At 41.8% G+C, this 23682-nt stretch overlaps 1 protein-coding gene across 2 annotated transcripts in view; it reads left to right on the plus strand.

Annotated features, from left to right (window-relative positions):
• Positions 1 to 23682, plus strand: part of prrc2b (proline-rich coiled-coil 2B) — a 38252-nt gene extending 14570 nt beyond the window's left edge. Inside the window, exons 9-31 of one of the 2 annotated variants that reach the window (XM_084413881.1) lie at positions 438 to 601; positions 1716 to 1803; positions 2157 to 2310; positions 3376 to 3709; positions 4369 to 4526; positions 4763 to 4952; positions 6263 to 6867; positions 7462 to 8969; positions 10056 to 10234; positions 10504 to 10619; positions 11606 to 11747; positions 11835 to 11911; positions 12570 to 12851; positions 13138 to 13239; positions 13324 to 13507; positions 13935 to 14029; positions 15242 to 15366; positions 16514 to 16751; positions 17428 to 17592; positions 17937 to 18016; positions 18716 to 18797; positions 18882 to 19094; positions 23544 to 23682. In XM_084413881.1, the coding sequence (XP_084270007.1) occupies positions 438 to 601; positions 1716 to 1803; positions 2157 to 2310; positions 3376 to 3709; positions 4369 to 4526; positions 4763 to 4952; positions 6263 to 6867; positions 7462 to 8969; positions 10056 to 10234; positions 10504 to 10619; positions 11606 to 11747; positions 11835 to 11911; positions 12570 to 12851; positions 13138 to 13239; positions 13324 to 13507; positions 13935 to 14029; positions 15242 to 15366; positions 16514 to 16751; positions 17428 to 17592; positions 17937 to 18016; positions 18716 to 18797; positions 18882 to 19085 (5272 nt within the window). In that variant the 3' untranslated portion in view covers positions 19086 to 19094; positions 23544 to 23682. Of the gene's footprint in view, positions 1 to 437; positions 602 to 1715; positions 1804 to 2156; positions 2311 to 3375; positions 3710 to 4368; positions 4527 to 4762; positions 4953 to 6262; positions 6868 to 7461; positions 8970 to 10055; positions 10235 to 10503; positions 10620 to 11605; positions 11748 to 11834; positions 11912 to 12569; positions 12852 to 13137; positions 13240 to 13323; positions 13508 to 13934; positions 14030 to 15241; positions 15367 to 16513; positions 16752 to 17427; positions 17593 to 17936; positions 18017 to 18715; positions 19095 to 23543 lie in introns of both variants that reach the window. The other variant, XM_084413880.1, reaches the window with a different exon arrangement.

A 23682-nucleotide genomic window follows, 5' to 3' on the forward strand; every position in this document is an offset into this window, starting at 1 on the left:
TTATGACTTGAAATGTTTGCTGTGTACCACAATCAAAAACAGCTTAAAGTAAATGAACATCTGCAGAGCACAGTCAAAATATAACCCGTTGTTACAGACACGTCCGCGCTTCAGAGTTCTGCCTTTTGCTTTCCGTCAATATTACGTTATTAGAAAAAATTCAGAAAATTATTTTTAAAAAAATCAGAAAATTTATTTTTTTACATTTGTGATTTGATGTAGAGTCGCCCGCGCTACGCATCTGAGAATCTATTTTTTTTATTTTTGTCACCCCTAGTGCTTACGCGCGCATTTTAGTTTCGCTTTCAAATGAGCGATTTAAAAGCCGGTGCCGGTGATACCGGTATTACCAGTGTTCTCACACTTCGATTAACTGGTGGGAAAATATCCTCATCACATCCCCACTGTATAAATTCCTGCTTTTTTTTCCCCCGCAGTGGTGATTTAAGGAGAGAAACCCGATTCCCACGAAACCCCCCGCGCCCTTCGACTCGCCCGATCCGACGCCCGGGAGACCGAGCGCCCCGTCCTGCCATCATCAACCCTGATGACCTGAAGGACCTCGATGAACTGGACAACGACTGTGAAGACGGCTGGGCGGGTGAGCGAACGCTAGCTCTCTTTAGCTGAAGCAGGAGATGTGTGTGTCCACCAGTGCGCTCATGCTTAGGGCTGGGTATCGAGTTCAGTGTTGATTCACAAGCTTGCAGTTTGATGAAGCGTGCTGTGTGTATGATGTGCCCAAATCATGTGTCTGCGCCATTCAGAGACACAGAGACACGCAGAGCATTCATATTTAAATAGTCCTTTTGCCGTTTAATATTCTCACTTTGACAACATTTCATTTGAGAGAAACTATCACCACATCACAGAAGAAACTACACGGCAACCCGTCTAAATAAACGTTTGGTTTAACTAAAGAAGCTGCGATAGGTGTATTACTCTTGTACAGTATAATGTACATCTTGATGTTAATGACACTACTACTAATCATACAATTATATCTAATACTTACTTTCTTCCATGTTATAACTGCAGCAGTGAGCCTCTGCTGTGTTGCACTTGTTTGCCAAGAAATGAAAGGGGTTGTTTAATTTTCATTTGAATAAAAGATAAATTAATGTTTTATTCCTTCATTTGATTACCAGAACAATTAAGATGCTCAACACAGAATAAAAAAAAACAATCACAGGGCCTATTATTGAATACAAATTAATGAAGTTATTTACAAATGAATATATTAAGTTGTTTTTATGGATTCAGTTAATTAGATGTGTTTTTGATTAAACCTTTAAAATGGAATATAGACTAAATAAAACGTAAAGCACAGAACTGGGTAAAAATAAAAAAGGAATTTGAAGAAGAAAAAAAACTTACATTTAATGTTTCATGATTTAAATTAATTACACATACTGTTTGATTAATACAATTTTATTTAACCATCCAGAGAAAAAAAAGGAATCCAAAAGTTAAAATGGGAAAAATGGGATTAACTCGCATTAAACTATGCGTCTTGTAAAGTGTGCTAATCCTTAAATGTGTCTGCAATAACAGTTTAGCTTTCTTTTGTTTTTCTTATCAGCCTCTGCTATAACATTATATGTTCATAAAATTGGTATAGAAAAAGCTATAGTTTAGGCACCGGTGTGGAAGTCACGGTATCGAGTGCTTTTGTGGGACTGGCAGCCCTGCTCACTGTGGTGTTTGTCCTTCAGGCCTCCATGAAGAAGTGGATTATAGCGAGAAGCTCAAATTCAGTGATGATGAGGAAGATCGCTCCCCATGTGTGAAGAACAAGATCTGGTGAGTTCTCGTTTGTTTTAATTAGTGATGCACCAAAAATATTTAAAAATATATATAAAAAAAGTAGCAGATTAGAAAAGGAATGAACCCGGAATGTCATTGGGATCGGGCTCAGTCGGGGTCGAGCTCAGTCGGGTCGAGCTCAGTCGGGTCGAGCTCAGTCGGGGTCGGGCTCAGTCGGGTCGAGCTCAGTCGGGTCGATTAAGGCGTTTACGTGAAGGCTTTTCAGTCCGATTGAGCCGTCAGTCCCATTACTAACGGATGATTTGGTAGCATGTAGCCGTAGCCAGTGTTAGTGGACCAGCGGCTGTAGTTGTTGGGATTGAAGCCGGTTCTGCTCTCATGTGTTGCAGGGATGACTGGGACCACCATCATGATCCTCACTCCTCTCAGAGCTCTGGTGACGTGGCGTTCCCTCACGACCCTGAGGAGGATCCGTACTCCCGCCAGCCGGAGACGCTATCCTCCAGAAAGGCCAACGGGAGACTCTCCTCTGCAGAGGCACAGGTAACACAGGCCTTTCCCCCGAGATCTCTCATGATAGTCAAGGGTTCTTCCAACTGTGTTTAAATGAGGAACGTTTTCTCTCTGTCCTTTAGGGATGAGCACGAATATTCGATCTGAAATTATTATTAGAAAAATAAAATACTATTAGAATTTTACTCTGTTGCTTTGCTGGCCGTGAATGCAGTGAGTCCATGATAAATCCCGAGCACTAACTCAGCTATAGTTAAGTGCACTGGGTGGCGCTGTGGAGCGTGTTTAACAAGTGGATGGTATTTGATCACATAATGTCGTCGTGAAGTTTGGAATTACTTGCGTTAGATGAAAATATTACAAAATGGAATTACTTTTAATGAAATTAATGAATGAAACTGATTAATTAATATCAGCGCCACAATGAGAAATCACATGAGATCTAAACAGCAGTCGAATGATGAAAGACAGCTGTCAATCACTGCAGGGCGGCGCAGATGTACCGCGAGTGAGCCGAGAGGATAGCTTGATAGCAAAATGATTTTGATGCATATACTTCCTTTAAGTTTCGTCGAGCGAGACGGGTTTGAGAACAGAAAACCCAAAGTGCTGTTAGAGACGCTGAAGACCCCAGCGGATCATGATCTGCTCCCGTGTAAATGAACACAGAGCGGCGCTTCACTCTGAAACATGCATTCATCACTCAGATGTTAATGTTCTCCGGTCCTTTAAATCCCCCCGTAGTCAATAAGTTTATCTCTTCTTAACTCATCTCTGATCGCCAAAATGACATATTTAAACGTTTTTTTATGTTTAATTCTTCATGCCTTGTAACTCGACACCCTTGCCTCATTTAGTATGCGTGGCTCTATGAATATGCAAATGAGCCCCGCCTCCACTCACTCACTCAGCTCAGAGATCCACTGGTTGACGATCACACGTTGATCTGATTGGTTACAAGGTAGTTTGTGACGTCAGAAACACCAGCGATTTCAAAGCGTGTTTTTGAGGCTGTCTTTGGTTCACTGCAGTTTTAAGGAGGAAATACTCAGCAATGGTGTCGACTTATGAACTTACACATGCTTTGTCTTAAAGCTTATTAAGAACGGTGTGAACAGCGAGTCCGCGGAGGAGCAGGAGGAAGCGCAGAGACCGGCTCCTCCTCGAGGGAAGTTCGTCTCCGCCGATCTCTCAGCCGTGGAACGAGCTCGCAGACGCCGGGAAGAGGAGGAGCGGAGAGCGCGTGAGGAGAGACTGGCAGCCTGTGCCGAGAAACTCAAAAAACTGGATGAGAAATTCGGCAAACCTGAGAAACCCTCGCGCCCTGCAGAGACGCTGAGAGAAGCCGACAGCAAGGAGATGCTAACGCAGTCACCAGGTCGGAGGTCATCCAAACCCCACCAGGAGGGCTGGCAGTACGCCACTAAAGGTACACTAGTTCATTACTGTGTGAGACGATGTGGTGCTAAACCGACAGCCAATCGCGTGCCTCGTATTCACGTGCTTTTGGACACTCGCGGAAACACGACGCATTGTATATTAACGTTGTTTGGGGGGAAAAAGGTCAAATGGTGACAAAACATGACAATTCATTCTTACCTTTTGGCAGTTTAGTTCTCATCCAATAATATCACTGCAGTCAAATCTATAATATTACTGAATATGAAGTGTCATAAATGACAACTTTGCAACAGGAACTCATGCTAACTATTTTCACTGCAAAAATGTTTTCTTGCTCAGTATTTTTGTCTTGTTTCCAGTCCAAATATCTAAAAGTTCTTAAGTCAAGATGTATTTACTAAAGTAGTAAATGCCATACGATATTATGTCTTGTTTTCTGGGGAAATAAATGAAAATTAAGTGATTTGTTGCTTAAAGAAAATGCTTGTTTTAAGCAAAAACTCACTTAATTTAGATGTATTTCCCCAGAAAACAAAACATAATGTCGTATGGCATTTACTACTTTAGTAAATACATCTTGACTTTTAGATATTTGGACTAGAAACAAGACAAAAATACCAAGTAAGAAAAGTGTTTCTTGCATTAAGAGTGTTTTATGCTTCAATCACTTCATCTCATTGAATGCAGAAGTGCTGGACACACCAGCCGAGTCCTCCAGTCAGGATTACAAAGATGAAGGTTGTAATTACCACAACGAAGACGATGCTCCTGAGTCCACTTCTCCTCTCCCAGATTACGGCCGGCACCAGAAACCCGTTCCGCCCCGGTTCCAGAAGCAGCACCAGGTGAGCTTTACCCACAATCCTGTGTAGAGTAAGAGTTAAAGAATCACTTCAGAATTACAATTTCCTGATAATTCACTCTGAAGAAATAAAGACATGAGCATCTTGGATGACGAGGGGGAGAGTGAATTATCAGGAAACTTTTATTCTGAAGTGAACTGCTCCTTTAATTGAGTTGTTGCCATGGAAATAGCCTTAGATGCTGACATGGCATTAAATACCTGCATCCATCCGTCCAGGATCCGGTGTATAAGATGGCCCCGTGGCAGCAGTCGAGCTCGGCGCACACACACACACAGAGAGGCTTTTACCCGCCTCACGTGCTGGGCTTCGACCCGCGCTGGATGATGATGCCTCCCTACATGGACCCCCGCATGGCTCAGGGGTGCTCCCCGGTGGACTTCTACACTCCTGGGGTTCACTCCTCCGGTAAACACACGCTGTCACTCAGAGATATGATCAAACCTAAAGAGCATTAATCTTCACACTCTTGACGAGCGCGCACATTTGGGATTCGCAAACCTTTTACCCGTTGACATCAGATATTAATTTGAGTTAACCCGCTGTTATTTTTTGGATCAATTGAGATACTAATTTAGTTGTTTTTTTTTTTAACATTTGATCAATTATTTCAGTTTAAGTTATTTTAGTATATCAGTTAAATGAAAATGAGAAATGTTGCCTTGACAAATAGTTGAAGTTGAAGTTTTTTTTAATTTTTTTTTTTTTATTATTTAATTGAAAATTTGCAGTCTTTTTGATCATTTTCAAATGATTTGGTTATAGTTTAAGGATGCAAGATATGACAAAGTAGCCTAATCACTATAAGAATTCATTTTGTCATGTCATTGATTTGCGATTTGAACTGCGACTACAAACATTGTCTCATAAAAAAGTCTCTTATTGCTGCTGCTTAAATATGTAGGCAAAAAGAATATCCTGCTTTTAACTCTAATTATTAAAAAAATACTATTATAATACATTTGTACTTTTAAATAAATGAATATATGATGATAATTTTACACAAGTTACAAGTATATCTCACTTTCAAATAACAACCCCCAAGCTTTTATTTTGGTGGAAAACTATAGACGGTTTAGTTGACAAAAGGTTAATAAGCTGCTCTTCTCCACAAAAATGTTGTAAATTCTGTGTTTGTGGTCCTGATGATGATTGTGTGGAGCAGAACCGATGGAGTCGTCTCGAGACCCTGGTCATGAGCTGCTCGTGTGGAAGTGAACACAGCGCTGCGCTCCACTCTGAAATCAATCGCAGTCTTTTGCAAATTGATCATTTCACTAAAGCCATATCATAGTTTCAACCTTATTTTGATTTGATTTTGTTTATTTATTTTAGTTTGACCATTTTATGATTTAATTATGGTAAAAAACGGCTTCAAGGGGCTTATTGGTTTAATAAAAGTTACTCCATAAAAATATTCATTGTAATATTTATTTTATTCATAAAATAAACACCAGCAACAAAAAATATAACGTTATAACACATTTATTCCTCCACCAAGCAACACATGCCGCAACAGAGCATCACAAACGGCAGCTGCGCAGTAACACTAATGTAATGCGCTCACAGGTGTGTGTGTTTGTCATTTACAGCGGCTTCGAGCGCAGCTCAACCAATCAGAATCAAGGACCGGAACTATCCGTTTTATAACATGCCTTCTTTTCTTCAGCACATGATCTTTATATTGTGATAATAATTTAACTTATTTTATTTGAAAGGTCTGGTGAAGCCCGTCATTCAGCAGGATCACCTGAACAGCCCTGGTTCCACCTCTGACGAAGGCTGCCATCCCAGCATGCATCAGGAGAGGAGGGCACCATCCACTGAGCCCTACCAAGTGTGGAACCAAGACAGCTACTCGTCAGCGCGCAGTTTCACGCCGCCCTACCAGAGACAGCACGAGAGCGACGAACGGGACGACCGGTCCTGCTCCCGACACGACTCCTACGAAGACCGAGGTCACGATCGCACGGAGAGTCCAGCGGAGGAACTGAACAATCAAGGTGGAACCCATGAAGGGCCTTTAATTCTTAGCAGAACCCATCCTGGAGATCCCGAACACAGAGACGTGTCCTCCGTTAGACACCAGAAGGAGCCCGCAGAGTCCCGTGACGAGGCCTTCGACACCAAGGAGAAGAGCTACGACTCTGATTTCTGGAGGAAAGAGGCTAGTGTGAGGAAAGACGGAGGCTGTCAGGCCCAGTGGTCCGATCACGGGTCGAGCAGCAGCAGTAGCATTAGCATTAGCCAGCCGTCGGAGTCCAGCGGGAGAACGCTCAGGAGGACCGGACCCATCAAGAAACCGGTGCTGAAGCCGTTGAAGGTTCGCTTCAATTCACATTTATTTGTATAGCGCTTTTTGTGTGTGTACGGAGTATAATTATGTTGTAGATATAAATACACACACATGCATGTTTATACAGTATTTAAGAATTTTTATTTATACATAAAATATTCACATACATTATGCAAATATTTCTTACATGTATACATGCATGTGTGTGTATTTATATCTACAAAATAATTATACTCAGTACACACACACATATATAAACAAACTTTTATTTTGGATGCAAATAATCGTTGCGTGTAATTGTATATTTAAGTACTGAGTAATATTAAGCAACTACATGTACTTACTATAGGGTTAGGGTAGGATTGGGGTTTGGTTGAGGGTTAGTTGCATGTAATTATGCATAATTTACTGTTATTACTATAGTAAGTACATATAACAAGGACACTGTAAAATAAAGTGTTACCGATTATCAGAGGAAACTGTCCAAGTTATGCATTTCAGAAATGTACATCTACAAAATCACAGTTAGTGAAAAATGTATTAATGTAAACAATGTAATAATTTAATGCAGAAACAATGAGCTCACTGAAGTAATGAATACTTGTTTGTTAACTGATAAAGGTTGAGGACAAGGAAAACGAGAAACCCAAATCTGAGCCTGAGGAGAAGCCCGTCCCATACAGACTAGAGAAGGAAGTGGTCACTAACGTCTACGACCTGAAAAAAGACGCGCCGCTTGTGTCTAACAGGCACTCAGCTCCACCGCCCGCTGCTTCTCCCGAGGAAAAACAAGCGGATGCTCCGAAGTTAGAGAAAACTAGCAATCTGCATGAAGAGTTACACAAGGAGAGCTGCTGGGATACCGTCAAGCCTCAGTCTGTGGACTCCTCTGACGGCAGAGACGCTCCACGCCGCAACAACTGGATATTCATCGACGAAGAGCAGGCGTTCGCCGGGGCGAGAGGAACTGGTCGTGGACGTAGCCGCGGGTTTAGAGAGTTTAGCTCTCGCGGTGGCGCTCGTGGCGGACGAGGCGATGCGACCAGAGGAGGCTATAACAACACGACAGGAGCGCAGAGACCAGCACGTGGACGTGGCTCTCGGGATTTCAGGAGTGAAGATCTTCAACGAGGAAAACCCCGTCGACGCAACGTTAGCGAGACGCACAGCGAAGCCTCGGAGTACGAAGAGCTTCCCAAACGTCCACGGCAAAAGGTCGCCGAGAACGGAGAGGCTTCGTACACGCCACCCGGAGAGGTTAAACGAGCCGATCGGGAGTCGTGGAGATCCAACAAGGTGTACACCGACGAGCAAAGCGGGAACAGTGACAAGGCGAAATCAACAAGAGTGTTTGGAAGGTCGTTACCGCCTCGACTTAATGCGGGATACAACCGCGGATTCGTCTCGAGGGATATTTCAACATGGAGAGGAAGAGGAGCTCAGTTTGGGAGCGGATCCGTGCAGGAGAACGGATACAACTTTGGCACGGACTCCTATTCGAAACGCTCGTCAGAACGCGACCCGCTAAAATACCCGCCTAAATTCACCAGTTCTTTTGTAGAGAATGGCGTCGAGGATCGAGAGGGAGGCTACTATATTGATAACGATAACCCCGATAACCGGCCAATGAGACGCCGGCGTCCGCCTCGCCAAGATAAACCGCCACGGTTCCGCCGACTACGCCAAGAACGTGAAGGAGGAGGGCAATGGAACGGCGAAGAATATGTGAACGGAGACTTTGCTAATCAGTGGCCGGGTCGACCCAAGGAAGAGCACTGGCCGAATCACTATCCTGGAGGACGACCGCAGGAGATCACGGGTCAGAGTCAAGCCGAGGATTGGGAAACCGGCTCTGAGAACAGTGATTTCAGCGACTGGAGGGAGAAACGCGGGCCTCATGGCGACTCGCTCGCTGACGCGGGTCACGGGGAACCCGGCTCTGAGAAGAGAGAGCTCTCCAAACGGAGCTTTTCCAGCCAGAGACCAGTGGTCGAGAGGCAGAACCGGAAGAGTGAAGTGTGTGTAATGGAAAACAATAAGATGACCCGCTCGACAGACACACAGTCCGGTGGAGGATCCTCTGGGAGAAACGAGAGCTGGCAGAACGGTGTTGCTTGCAACAGCAAACGGTACGTTTCTTTAGAACATGTGCTTGGTGAGATATAACCAGTACCACTAATGCTGTGTTGGGGAAGTCCCCCTGTAGTCAATAATTTTATCTCTTAAAACTCATCTTTGATCACCAAAATGACATTTATATGTTTTTTCCTTGAAAAAATGTCTTAAAATATCTTGAATGTAACCCGACACCCTCGCCTCATTTAGTATGCGCAGTTCTATGAATATGCAAATTCACCCCGCCTCCACTCACTCACTCAGCTCAGAGATCCACTGGTTGATGATCACACGTTGATCTGATTGGTTACAAGGTAGTTTGTGACGTCAGAAACACCAGCGATTTCAAAGCGTGTGTTTGAGACTGTCTTTGGTTCACTGCAGTTTTAAGGAGGAAATACTCAGCAATGGTGTCGACTTATGAACTTACACATGCTTTGTCTTAAAGCAGATTAAAAACACCACATAGACACATAAACAACATTAAAAACTGGATTTACACCACAGGGGGACTTTAAGTAATGCGTTAAAATATTGCGTTACTCCCTAAAAAAATTAAGTAAATGTTACTTGCATTACTTTCCATAAAAGGTAACTTACATTATTTTTGATTTATTAGTCGACTAGAAGAGACATAATTAACCAAATTGCACATTTGCCTCACTGACACAGTATATGTCTATAGAAAGCTTGAATTGTGTACTTTTAAATAAACCAATTCAGAAAACAATATTCTCAGATTATACAGTAAATAAATCAAATATTAATGCGTCAATTTAAAGTAATGCTTTACTTTACTCGTTGCATCAAAGCAGTAATCTAATTATGTAATTCATGTAAATTGTAAAGCTTTATTTTACTCGTTATATCAGAGAAGTAACAAAGTATGTAACAAGTAACATGAGTTATGTAAGATTACTTTTTTTGTGTAACATGAATGACGTAATCAGTTACTGGTTACATAAAGTTACTGGTGATTGTGGTACTTGTTGCATTAAAAAAAGTAATCTGATAACGTAACGTAACGCACTGCACTGTAAGCGTTAGCCCCAACACTAATGATGAAATTCACATTATGAATGTCTCTTAATTCACTTCAGAGGTCCAGAAGAGTCGGTCCCCGGCATGAGCTCGGCATCTGTGTACGGTGTGGAGCAGAACGACGACACCAGCGCCGCTGAAGCCACGGGGAAGATCATAGAGAAGGACATGAAACCCAGAAACATGAAGGGGGACATGACAGAACAACTGTCCCAATATGACCTGAACACTTACTCAAGTAAGCCACAAAACATGTTTAATGATAGAAGCGCCTTTCCAATACTGAAGAATTGACAAACCACTGAGACAGAGTAAAACTCTGGAGACTATATAGCCTCAGTGCAAACGTTCAGTAATGTTCAATAACATCAGTGTAGTTAGTAGTGTGTTGAAACCGGTGGTTATGGTAAGGAGCACACTCGAAGTGCTAGTGCTAACCAATCAGAGCACAGTGTGCTTTTCAGAAGGAGGGGCTTCATAGAGATGTCTTTTTGTGTTTCCTCTCAGTTGAAAGTGATTCAGGAGCATCTGTACCCAGTCCAGAGGTTTACCAGGACGCTCTGTCCAAAAAACAGCGCCGCCCGCAGGATGAAGACCGCAGGAGGAAAGATCAGGGTCCTCCGGTGAGTAATCCAGAGTGCATCTGAAAGATGATCACAGCTTAGTTATTTAAAGGTGCTGTATGTTACTTTTTTTACTCCACTAAAGCATAAAAATACCATAATATGTTTGCAGATATATCGTACAAGGTGCCTAAAGTACTTTAAGTGCTTGAATTTGACTTTTTGAAATGTAAGTCCTGGAAAAACCTTGAAAACAGCCATATTACAAGAGTTACTTGAAAAGTGCTTGACTTATTTAAATACAAAATATATGTATATATTAATAAATACGTTGTATTTTGGATACCTTATATCTGTAATTAAAAAAAAAAAATTTAACGTAAGATATTGTTTGATAAGTGCGATCTGTGGTTGTAGTCCCTGAAAACCAAAAAAGTAGTGCTTTAAAAGTCCTGGAATTTCTTTTGACCGTATCTGTACGGACCCAGTATTTAGGAAACATGCTAAGTTCACATACTCGTTTCTCTGATAAACACTTCTACAGTTATTTTACTTATTATTTCACACGTTCCGTGTTGTCAGTCGGTTTTGGTTTTGGTCTGTGTGACTCCGCCCACTGCCAGTTCAGCCAATGGTGTTTCGACACCCCGGGATGATAGTTGGCGGGGGTAACAGCGTATTGCAGCTTTGGAAACGAGCAAACAAACTTGGTCAGAGATTGCAGATTCCACACAACCTAAAAACTCTCGATCCATCTAAAAATCTCTATGAACGAGAGTATTTTAAAACGCGGATAAATCAACTCCTCAACGTATGCAAGTACGCACACAAGTCTCTGTGTCGTTCTGTCGCGTGTCCTCAAAGTGGCAACCCGCGTGAGCATCGAGTCTAAGGAGGCGGGGAAACGACGATCTCTTGATATTTTGAATTTGGGCTGCAGTACCTATTTTTGACCACTAGCTGTCATTCTTACAAACTGCACCTTTAAAACTGCATGAAGTACCACTTGACTGGATATTGAAGGTAATTTGCTTGTGCCCCTAAAGGGTTCGGTGAAGAACAGAACAATTGCTTCGAAAATGCCTCCCCGTTTTGCCAAGAAGCAGGGCAGCATGTCCATCGAGCAACCCGAAGAAACACTCTCCGCCAACAACCTGGGAACTGAGATCTGGGAGACGAACAGCACAGGTGAAGCACAGCTGAAAATAGTGTGACTGTAATAAAGTTGATGACTAGCTCATATGATTCTTAATGGCTTTGTTGTTCCTCCTGAAGCTCTGACTGTCCAGTCGTCAGGTGGAGACTCGTGGACGAAGCAGGTTTCCTACACGGGAAGCGAACCCAATTCAGAGGTGCAGGTCTTTCCACTTGATGAAAAGCTCTGGGTAGTTTTGTAGGGCTGGGTTGTTGATATATTGAATCCCAAGAATTGGATTAGCGATTAAATGTAAGGATTAGCACACTTTACAAGATACCTACTTTTCCGTGAGTTAATTCTGTTTATCCCGTTTTAACTTTTCTGGATTACATTTATTCTTTTATTTTCTGTTTTAATTTTTCTGGATTTGTTTTAATAATAATTGTATTAAGATGTACAAGAGTAATATATTTCTATTGCAGTTTCTCAAAGGTAAACCAAGCTTTTATTTTGACGGGTTGCCGCGGAGACCTTCTTCTGTAAGCTGATGATAGTTTCTCTCAAATTAAATGTTGTCCAACATGTTGTCAGCCCTTGATTTGGCCATTTTTAATACTCGATGGGTCGGTGCCTTAAAGTATTCAACACCCAACCCTAATCGATCATCAAGGATCGTTTACAGCTTAGATATTTTCCTTTTAAGACTGATATTGTTTTGGATATAATCGAGATTGGAATAGAATCAAATGGGTTTGAGAATTGACACCAAACGAGGAAATTTGTATCAAAGCCCAGCCCTACACTTTTGCATACAGCATCCCTCATTCGCTGAGCCGATCCCGAGACTAACGCCCCACTGTCCTGTCCTGCAGGACTCAGACGCCGGGCCCGAGCAGAGCAAAGAACACAAGCCCGGGCCCATCGGCAACGAGCGCTCGCTGAAGAACCGCAAGGGCTCCGAGGGCCTGGAGCGCCTCGAGGGACCCATAACCCCCGTCAACGGAGTGGACCTTCACGTGGACGGTGTTCTTCCAGTGCCGCCCATCGAGTTCGGCGTCAGCGCCAAGGATTCGGACTTCAGCCTCCCTCCCGGATCCACACCGGTTCCCGTGTCCAACCCCGTCACCAAGCTCCAGGACGCGCTCGCTGGGAATGTGCGTACATGAGCTCCTAGTAGGGGTGTGCGATAAACAGTCAAACCAAACATTAATCAGACACTGGATGTCATTTTTTATATATTTTTTTACTAGTGTGCAGGACACTATAGTTCATTTATGTAAGTGAGGAGAGCAAAATAAACTAAACTGTGACATTATACCCAAAAATGAGACAGTCTAACAGAAGGATGGACAATATCGCACACCCCTAGCTCCTAAAGCAGTGCCTACCTTGTGTAAAGAAGCGTTGAGCGTTTATACTGTCATTGTTGTGTGTTCACAGGCGGGCCTGACTCAAGCCATCCCGATGCTCCGGAGAGACCATCTTCAGCCGGGAATAAACCTCAATCCCATCAGCTTCCCGAGCGCAGACCTCACGCTCAAGGTAACGCTGACCGAATATCGTCCTCCCGAATGCTCGTGCCCATCCCTAACATGTTCCTCATCAGCGTCTCTCTGTGGCCCTCAGATGGAGTCGGCTCGTAAGGCGTGGGAAAACTCCCAGGCTCTCCCGGAGCAGGGCTCCCCGGGATCGGGATCGGGAGCTCAGCCGGCCTGCAGCGTGGGCTCCTCCGTCAGCTACAGCTCCTTCGGTGGCGTGTCCATGCCACCCATGCCCGTGGCGTCTGTGGCTCCGTCTGTCTCCATGCAAGGTAGTGTTAAAAGTGTTAGTGGTGAAAAATATTCGTTGACGACCTTTTCTTCCATGACTAAGACGAGACGATAACGAGGCGTTGCTCATCACTTAAAGAGGCATGCACTGAACGGGTCGCTGTGAACAAATCTATGATCAAATCTATGCATATATCGAATTGAAATTTGATTCAAAATCAAGAATCAAACAATCAAAATCTACTTTGAAAAATCAAAAGAAAACTTGACTGAATGAAGACAGGGCAAGGTTGACTAAATGTGATAAAAACTAAAAAGTACATTTGACACAGGACTAAGACTAAATGTAAAAATAGCGGACAAAATTAACACTAATGCAAGTTCTGCCGTCTCGTTCGTCTCTCGGACTCTGTGTCGCGTGCAGTGATTGAGTACGGCTCTAAATACTGTGGTGTGTGTGTGTTACAGGCAGTCATATCCCTCCTCTGTATCTGGATGGTCATGTGTTTTCCAGTCAGCCGCGGCTCGTGCCGCCCTTGACTCAGCAGCCGAGCTACCAGCAGGTACGTGTTGGCACCTCAGATATCAGGCGTCTGCAATTACACTAAAGGCCTTTTACTCACTAAAATTAATCTGATGACGCAGTTCATGTTACTTGTAACGTTACTTGTTACATAAAGTAATCGGATTACGTAATTCATGTTACTTGTAATGTGTTACCTGTTACTTAATGTAATCTGATTACGCAGTTCATGTTACTTGCAACATTACTTGTTACATAAAGTAATCGGATTACGTAATTCATGTTACTTGTAACGTTACTTGTTACATAAAGTAATCGGATTACGTAATTCGTGTTACTTGCAACGTTACTTGTTACATAAAGTAATCGGATTACGTAATTCATGTTACTTGTAACGTTACTTGTTACATAAAGTAATCGGATTACGTAATTCATGTTACTTGTAACGTTACTTGTTACATAAAGTAATCGGATTACATAATTCGTGTTACTTGTAACGTTACTTGTTACATAAAGTAATCGGATTACATAATTCGTGTTACTTGTAACGTTACTTGTTACATAAAGTAATCGGATTACGTAATTCATGTTACTTGCAACATTACTTGTTACATAAAGTAATCGGATTACGTAATTCATGTTACTTGCAACATTACTTGTTACATAAAGTAATCGGATTACGTAATTCATGTTACTTGTAATGTGTTACCTGTTACTTAAAGTAATCTGATTACACAGTTCATGTTACTTGCAACGTTACTTGTTACATAAAGTAATCGGATTACGTAATTCATGTTACTTGCAACATTACTTGTTACATAAAGTAATCGGATTACGTAATTCATGTTACTTGTAATGTGTTACCTGTTACTTAAAGTAATCTGATTACACAGTTCATGTTACTTGTAACGTTACTTGTTACATAAAGTAATCTGATTACATAATTTGTGTTACTTGGAACGTTACTTGTTACATAAAGTAATCTGATTACGCAGTTCATGTTACTTGTAACATTACTTGTTACAAAAAGTAATTGGATTACGCAGTTCATGTTACTTCTAATCTTACTTGTTACATAAAAAAAAGTCTAAACTATCAATCAGATGACAGCAGGACTGTAGTAGATTGTTACACAGCAATGATTTTGCTCATGTTGATCATTTAGAGGCCTTAGATATGCATCAAATATGATACAGTAGTCTTTATAGGGTTGATTCATGGTGTGTGTGTGTGTGTGTGTGTGTGTGTTCAGGCCACCGCTCAGCAGATCCCCATCTCTCTGCACACGTCTCTGCAGGCTCAGGCTCAGCTGGGTCTACGAGGAGCTCTGCCCGTCTCTCAGTCCCAGGAGATGTTCAGCTCCATGCCTCCCTTCAGGTAATCACTCGCCACAGGAACTACCGCTACTCTTCTTCACTTTCCATTAGGGTTGGGAATCGAAAATCAGTTACAATTCTGGAATCGAATAGTTAAGGGTCAGGAATCAGATACTTGTAATAAAATTTCGGTTCCTCTTATCGGTTCCTTTGTGAGCATTTCAATATGACTTTAAACCATTCAAGCGCGAGAGACTCTGTTTTCTGTCTTCATGTGTATCAGTATATTGGGCAACTCTTAAAGTGACAGCAGCCTAATATTCCTGTTGCCGTCTCTTTAATAATAGGGAACGAAATTAGGGATCGGAAAGCAGAATCGAAATCGGAATCTTTAAAATTCAAACGATACCCAAACCCACTTTGTGTACGCAGTCGTCATAAAGACTTGGTGAAAACAACTGATAAATTTGACTGCTTGCATCAATAACTATAATGTGCACTAAAAGCACAACTTTTTTTTAGTACTGGGCATTGACAGATTCCACGATTTGATTTCGATTTACAACTGTGAATCATGGCTGTTTCGGGAGTCAATCATGGAATGACAGTGTAATTTAAATACGGTCGTCACTCCTGACATTTTGCCCATGCATTTTAAACTGAATAAACCTTATTCAGAGCAGCACCATGAGCGTTATGAGAGCGAGGCTGTGTGGGAGAGACTGTATAAAGCTCATATATCATCTATTTTCACTTAGTTTTTCATCTGCAGAAATTTCTTGGAAAGATATTGATTTTTCGTCAACAGAACAATCCAAAAACACATTAAAATAACATTACCACTCACTGAAGAGATCATTTGTCATTTGAGGTTAAGGATGGAATTTAACTAGAACACGTTCTCTCCCCTTTTTTTTTTTTTTTTTTTTTTTGTGTGTAAAAATGGGGGAAAATTATACTTTGAAACAATTTAACAAATCTGGAGAACAATATATATTTAAAACACGTTAGGTAATTGTACATATTTGTATTTGTAAAGACACTTTGTGATTGTTTGACACATATGATTGTACTCGCATGAATGATAATAAACACAAAATAACAACAAAATTAAAGATGGCGCTGCTTGAATAGATTCTGAACCCAAACGCCTCTGATTGGCCGTCGTGTTCATTGGTTCCAATCCTGTTCTGTTGAATCTGTTGCAGGTCTCAGGTGTACATGCACCCGAACCTGTCTCAGCCCAGTCCCATGGTGCTCTCTGGCGGAGCGCCCCTCAAAGGGCCGTACTCCGCCTTCCCCGGCATGCAGCCGTCAGAGATGGTGAAGCAGCCGTCAGGATCCCATTACCAGCCCATGAGCGGCAGCCAGCAGCTCGTGTACGACGGCAACATGAACCAGCCGGGCATGAGCACCTCTCAGCTCATGGACTCACAGCTCATACAGGCAAGAGCCCTGCAGCGCACACACACACACACACACACACACACACACACACACACACACAGGCTCATGAACCAGGCTGCTGGGATGAGCATGTCTAAGCTACTTTTGTACAACTAGGGCAAAATAGATTTATTAAATGAAATGGGGGTGAAATCGTAAGATTCCAATATAAATACACACCTGTACCAGAATGTATGCAGTTGTCATTAACACAGGCAAAATGATAATAAAAATAAATGTGACCCTGGACCCCAAAACCAGTCACACAGGTCAATATTTTTTTAAAAAAATTTTAGATTTATACATCATCTGACTAAATAAGCTTTCCAGTGATGTGTGGTGTGTTAGGATAGGACACTATTTGGTCGAGATACAACTATTGAACATCTGGAATCTGAGGGAGCAAAAAAATCTAAACATTGAGAAAATCTCCTTTAAAGTTGTGGATTTATGTTCTCGATTGTGCTGCATTCACTCACACAAATACATGTTTGATATATTTACGGTAGAAAATTTACAAAATATCTTCATAGAACATGATCTTTACTCAATATCCTCATGATTTTTGGTATAAAATAAAAATGGATACATTGTACATACAAATATACCCGTGCGTCACAAATGTCCATAAGGTCTCGCAAGAGTTAAGGTCTATTGACTGTGTGTGTGTGTTCAGGTGACGATGCCCATGCCCGGGTCTCAGCTGCGCTACGGCTCGGCCCAGCAGCACCTCATTCTGCCCCAGTCCATCCAGCTCCAGCAGAACCAGAACCTGTCCGTAGGAGCTCCCCGTCGCATGATGCCTCCCGGGTCTCAGCCGCCCATCATGAGCAGCAGAGAGGTGAGAGAGCAAGGGCTGCTGGGAAACATCAGGATTCTTCAGAATGCATGTACTAGAGCTGCACGATTAATCGCCATTTTGAAATCGCAAAGGCTGAGATCATTAGTTATGCTCGTCAGTGATGATCGGCTCAGGAAACGCTGAGTTTGAGTCGCTTCTAACGTGCATTTGAAAAACGAACGTGCGTCAAACATAAGCATTTATGAACATCTTGTCTGACAAAAGACAATATTTAATAACATGCTTTTACTCCAGACTCACTTCATGAGGAAACTTTACTGCATGTAAACATCCCTCAGTGTTCGATGTCTTCCTGTGTGGTATTTACTCTGTTTGTTCTGCAGCCTTCCCAGATGGACATGAAAGGATTTCAGTTTTCTGATAAGCCCAATCACTCGCCTGGAATCCCCAGCGGCTCCTACAGGTGAACACCTCTCACACTCCACCTGCAGTACAACGGCCTGAGGTCACACACCTTCAGTAGGCCTCGTACACACTATGCTAAATCCTCACCTTTTAGTGCTTAATCCTGTTCTGTACACCCAGAGTTCAGACACACACCTTAAGAAGAGCTGGAATAAATCAAAACCAAATTAAAACTACAGTAGTGAACATTTGAAGTGGATCAAAAAAGTTCATCAGAGTTGTCCTGAGACAAGAACGGGTAGTGTTTTGATCCACTTCAGATGTTGACTACTGTATCTGAGAATGTTTATGATGCTGTGTGTTTGACTCGACTCGGTTTGCTCTTCCACTGCAGTCCCGCTTCAAAGTGTGTGGGATTATAGACTCTCAGATGAATTATGTTGAATATCTGTCAGCTGTTAAATTTAACTACACAGTTTAGCTCAACCAATCACCAAGCAATGCTTCATTGTGTTCAGTCTGTGTGTAAAAAGAACATTAGCAATTAAAGACAAAACACTTCAGCAAAACATGATCAGCTCAAAGTGTCCCAATCATTTTTGCTCCCAAATTGTCACTGGTAGCCTCTGAATGAGGAATATTTGGGTGTAATATGTCACAGTTTACTTTATTTTGCTCTCCTCACTTACATAAATGAACTATAGATCTGGTGTCTGACTTAGTATCTTTTCTCACTGAGTGGTGTGTTTCCTATCAGGCCCGGTTCGGCCAGTCCGAGTGGGAAAGCCTCTGGCCCAGGAGCACCTGTGGTGTCTCTGCCAGGACACTACACACAGCAGGTATTCAGCGCTCCGCCTCCAGCGCCGCGTTGCTTTAGTAAAGCTGATGGTTCATGTGGCCGACCGGTGTGTGTTCTGCGGCAGGTGTCGGGCCCTCAGGGCAACATGGTCATGCACATGAGACCCCCCTCGAGCGGGCCCTTCCCCACCCCCATCCAGCGGCCCGTCATGCAGATCAACAAGACCGTGATCATCCGCTCCCCGCCGTACCACGGGCAGCGCGAGCCCAACCCCGAGCATGCTGGGAAGGGCCCTGAGGACGGGATGAAGGTGAGCCACCCACTGTGATCATCATAGGTAATTACATTTACTGCTCTTCTCCTTTCTTGTTTTCATGTGTGTGTGTGTCTGTTAGGGCCGAATATTTATGCGCAGTTTGTCAGTACAGCGGCTGATCGGTAGTAAATGCTCCATCTGAACACCAGAGGGCGTCTCACACACACCAACACCAGAGGGCGTCTCACACACACCAACACCAGAGGGCGTCTCACACTAATGGTGTATATATATATATATATATATATTAGTGCTGTCAAAATTTCGTCGACGTCATATTTTTTGCGTCGACGCTTCTTTATTATTTTTTTTTTTGTACCATTCCCGGAGGTACAGCTCGCCACACACACCGCCCGCCGTGTTATTCTGTCATGTTTTCTCCCTTTCTTTCCAAACCGCGACAAACGCCAGTCTCCTTTCTCTGCAGAATGTGATAAATCCGCTCAACCAATCACAGCGCACCATTCCACGCATTGTAAACAGTAACGGTGGCGCTTTGAATACCCGGCATCCTAGTTTTCCTTATCTACCTTGCACTTTTTGATCAACAAACAAACAAAAAAATTTATACATTTGACGGCATTGATGAACCTGTGGTGGATTCTGCCGTAGGGAAGAAACGTAAGCCATCGAAATCTAATCATTTACGTGAGGAGATTAAGAAGATGAGGCACGCAGGAGGAAGAGAAATGCCGACTGAAGCTTGTTCTCACACGACAGCGTCAAACTTCTGTCGAATGCTGACACGTTAACCCCAGGGGATCTTTTAAAAAACTTTCAATTCTTGTACTCAGTCAATGAAAACCGAGCAGGACCAAGCCATTTTACAGCTGATCGCCGTCAAAAAATTTCAGAAGGTATTTCTTAGCGATGGCTGATTGAATGTAACGTTAGCCTATGTTTAGTCCAGTACGTGCTAAATATAAGATTAGTATTGACCGAGTTTAGAGGCTGTCATGTGGATCAACTTACTTTGTTGTGTATTTTCAACAGTTTCAATATGAAAAATAACTTTTATATTGATTCAATGGATTAATTGCATTTAAAAAAAAAAAGTGTCATGAATTTATTGCATGTTTGGGAAAAAATAATCTGTTTTTATAATAAATCTTTGAAAATCAAAATCTGGATTTTAATTATTTATGTTATTATAACCTAAAGATGCTCTGTGAAAGTTTGAAACAGAAAATAGCCTAGTGGTTTTAATCTTGCCACTTTCTTGGTAAAGAAAATAATTTTTTTACTCAAATTAATCAAAATGGATTTATCACGTTTATACTATATTATTCAGAAGTAAACATTGTAGCTGACAGTGTGTTTATGTCAGAATGTTTATTTTTTAAACCACAACCTTCTAAGTGCTTCTTTTACCAATATATTTAACATATCTTTTGCATTTCTCATCCAAACAACGCCAAACTTGGCACTGCACTTACTCGTGCCCAGACAGCTGTCGAGTTTGAAATCCATCGGAGTAACGGTTCGAGAGATATGCGAATAACAGATAGGATAATTAATTCAAATTAGTCGTTAGATTAGTCGACTAATCGATAAAATAATCGCCCGACTAATCGTTTAATAAATAATCGTTTACCCCAGCCCTAATATATATATATATATATATATATATATACATACTCACCTAAAGGATTATTAGGAACACCTGTTCAATTTCTCATTAATGCAATTATCTAATCAACCAATCACATGGCAGTTGCTTCAATGCATTTAGGGGTGTGGTCCTGGTCAAGACAATCTCCTGAACTCCAAACTGAATGTCAGAATGGGAAAGAAAGGTGATTTAAGCAATTTTGAGCGTGGCATGGTTGTTGGTGCCAGACGGGCCGGTCTGAGTATTTCACAATCTGCTCAGTTACTGGGATTTTCACACACAACCATTTCTAGAGTTTACAAAGAATGGTGTGAAAAGGGAAAAACATCCAGTATGCGGCAGTCCTGTGGGCGAAAATGCCTTGTTGATGCTAGAGGTCAGAGGAGAATGGGCCGACTGATTCAAGCTGATAGAAGAGCAACTTTGACTGAAATAACCACTCGTTACAACCGAGGTATGCAGCAAAGCATTTGTGAAGCCACAACACGCACAACCTTGAGGCGGATGGGCTACAACAGCAGAAGACCCCACCAGGTACCACTCATCTCCACTACAAATAGGAAAAAGAGGCTACAATTTGCACGAGCTCACCAAAATGGTAAATGGTAAATGGACTGCATTTATATAGCGCTTTCACAGACCCAATGGCCACCAAAGCGCTTTACAATATTGCCTCACATTCACCCATTCACTCACTCATTCATACACCGACGGCGGTGTCAGCCATGCAAGGCGATCCAGCTCGTCGGGAGCAGCTGGGGTTAGGTGTCTTGCTCAAGGACACCTCGACACTTGGTCAGGTGGAACCGGGGATTGAACCACCAACCTTCCGGTTTGTAGACAATCTACATGAACCACTGAGCCACTGCCGCCAAAATTGGACAGTTGAAGACTGGAAAAATGTTGCCTGGTCTGATGAGTCTCGATTTCTGTTGAGACATTCAGATGGTAGAGTCAGAATTTGGTGTAAACAGGATGAGAACATGGATCCATCATGCCTTGTTACCACTGTGCAGGCTGGTGGTGGTGGTGTAATGGTGTGGGGGATGTTTTCTTGGCACACTTTAGGCCCCTTAGTGCCAATTGGGCATCGTTTAAATGCCACGGCCTACCTGAGCATTGTTTCTGACCATGTCCATCCCTTTATGACCACCATGTACCCATCCTCTGATGGCTACTTCCAGCAGGATAATGCACCATGTCACAAAGCTCGAATCATTTCAAATTGGTTTCTTGAACATGACAATGAGTTCACTGTACTAAAATGGCCCCCACAGTCACCAGATCTCAACCCAATAGAGCATCTTTGGGATGTGGTGGAACGGGAGCTTCGTGCCCTGGATGTGCATCCCACAAATCTCCATCAACTGCAAGATGCTATCCTATCAATATGGGCCAACATTTCTAAAGAATGCTTTCAGCACCTTGTTGAATCAATGCCACGTAGAATTAAGGCAGTTCTGAAGGCGAAAGGGGGTCAAACACAGTATTAGTATGGTGTTCCTAATAATCCTTTAGGTGAGTGTATATACACACACACACACACACACACACACACTCACACACTCACACTCCATCTGAACACCAGAGGGCCTTGTATGGGTTATTGTCCTATATTTATATTTAGCAATATCATTTTTTTTTTTTTTTCAAATATCAGCACAATTGCAAATGGCATATTGATGTTATACAACAGTTATATAAACAATTTATGTAGTTTAATTTTAGACATATTGTCTGTTTTTGCTGAATGACTCTGTGACGAGTGAGTCATTGATTCAGTGTGCTTGAATGAATCGCTTGCATGAATGATTCGCTTGCATGAATGATTCAGTGACTCATTCGAAAGACAGTGGCTTGCTGCCACCTACTGGTGCTTTTAGTTTCATATTTAAAGTAAATCATTTTTCATTCATATTCCAGCTGTGAGCTGCTTTACATAATCTGTGTAAATAAACCTAAACGCCACATCTGATGCAGCTTCAGAGAATAATGTTATGGCCACATTGAAGCCTTAAACGTTTGTTTACATTTTTTTTAAATCAAAATATATCTTTCTAAACCTACTTTTTTATTATAATTTTATTATAAAATTATTTTTATAATGTCTATTCAATGCTTTCCTCATCGAACACAATAATGACGTCATTAATGATATTTTGAGGGTAATTTCTCAGCCAGAATTGCTCTGTGATTTAATTATTTGGAACATCATGTAATTAATTAGATTAAAAATGTTAATCGCTTGAGTTATTATAGTTAACTGTTAACAAATGGAAACTTATTGTAAAGTGTTGCTGAAAAAATCCAGTATAGAAGTTATATTCCGTTCATAAGCTAAAAATGCAGTGTTTTGTAAATGAATGGCTGTATTTTAATTTGATTGTTTTACAATTAAATTGTTAAAAGTTTTATGCACTCATTTCATAATATACCACTTTTGATAATAAATGTACATTAAATCCTAAAACATAAAATGAAGGGAATTAAATCTGAAAGTAAAGGAAAGGTGTTCTCAAGCTCTATCAAACATGTGCAACACATTTCCTTCCACTTTAATGCGATGAAATGATAAATATTGGAATCGAACATTATGGAAGAAATATGATCTCGTTCGGCCCTAATCTTTATATTTTACTGTTGTTGTTTAAATGATATTCAGCACTGGGATCTGAAATAACATGGATTAAAATAAGTGTGTAATTAAAAATGTATGGATGATTATGTCATAATTTTAATGGACTAATATAATATATAAGTGTGACCTTCATTCTGAGGGATTAGAGAAACCAGTCTAATGATGCGATGCTTAACAGATGAAGTGACTGTAAGGTGTGTGTGTGTGTGTGTGTGTACAGGCCGCCAGTGATGTCAAGAACTCTCCAGTGATTCCCAGAAGGCCACAGGTCAAAGCTGCTCGAACCAGAGCCATCAAACCACAGCCGGTCCCAGTGGAGGAAGGCAAAGCCTGATTAATGGACCTCGTGATCACATGAC

The sequence above is a fragment of the Rutilus rutilus genome (genome assembly GCF_951802725.1).
Source record: "Rutilus rutilus genome assembly, chromosome: 7".
Taxonomy (NCBI): domain Eukaryota; kingdom Metazoa; phylum Chordata; class Actinopteri; order Cypriniformes; family Leuciscidae; genus Rutilus; species Rutilus rutilus.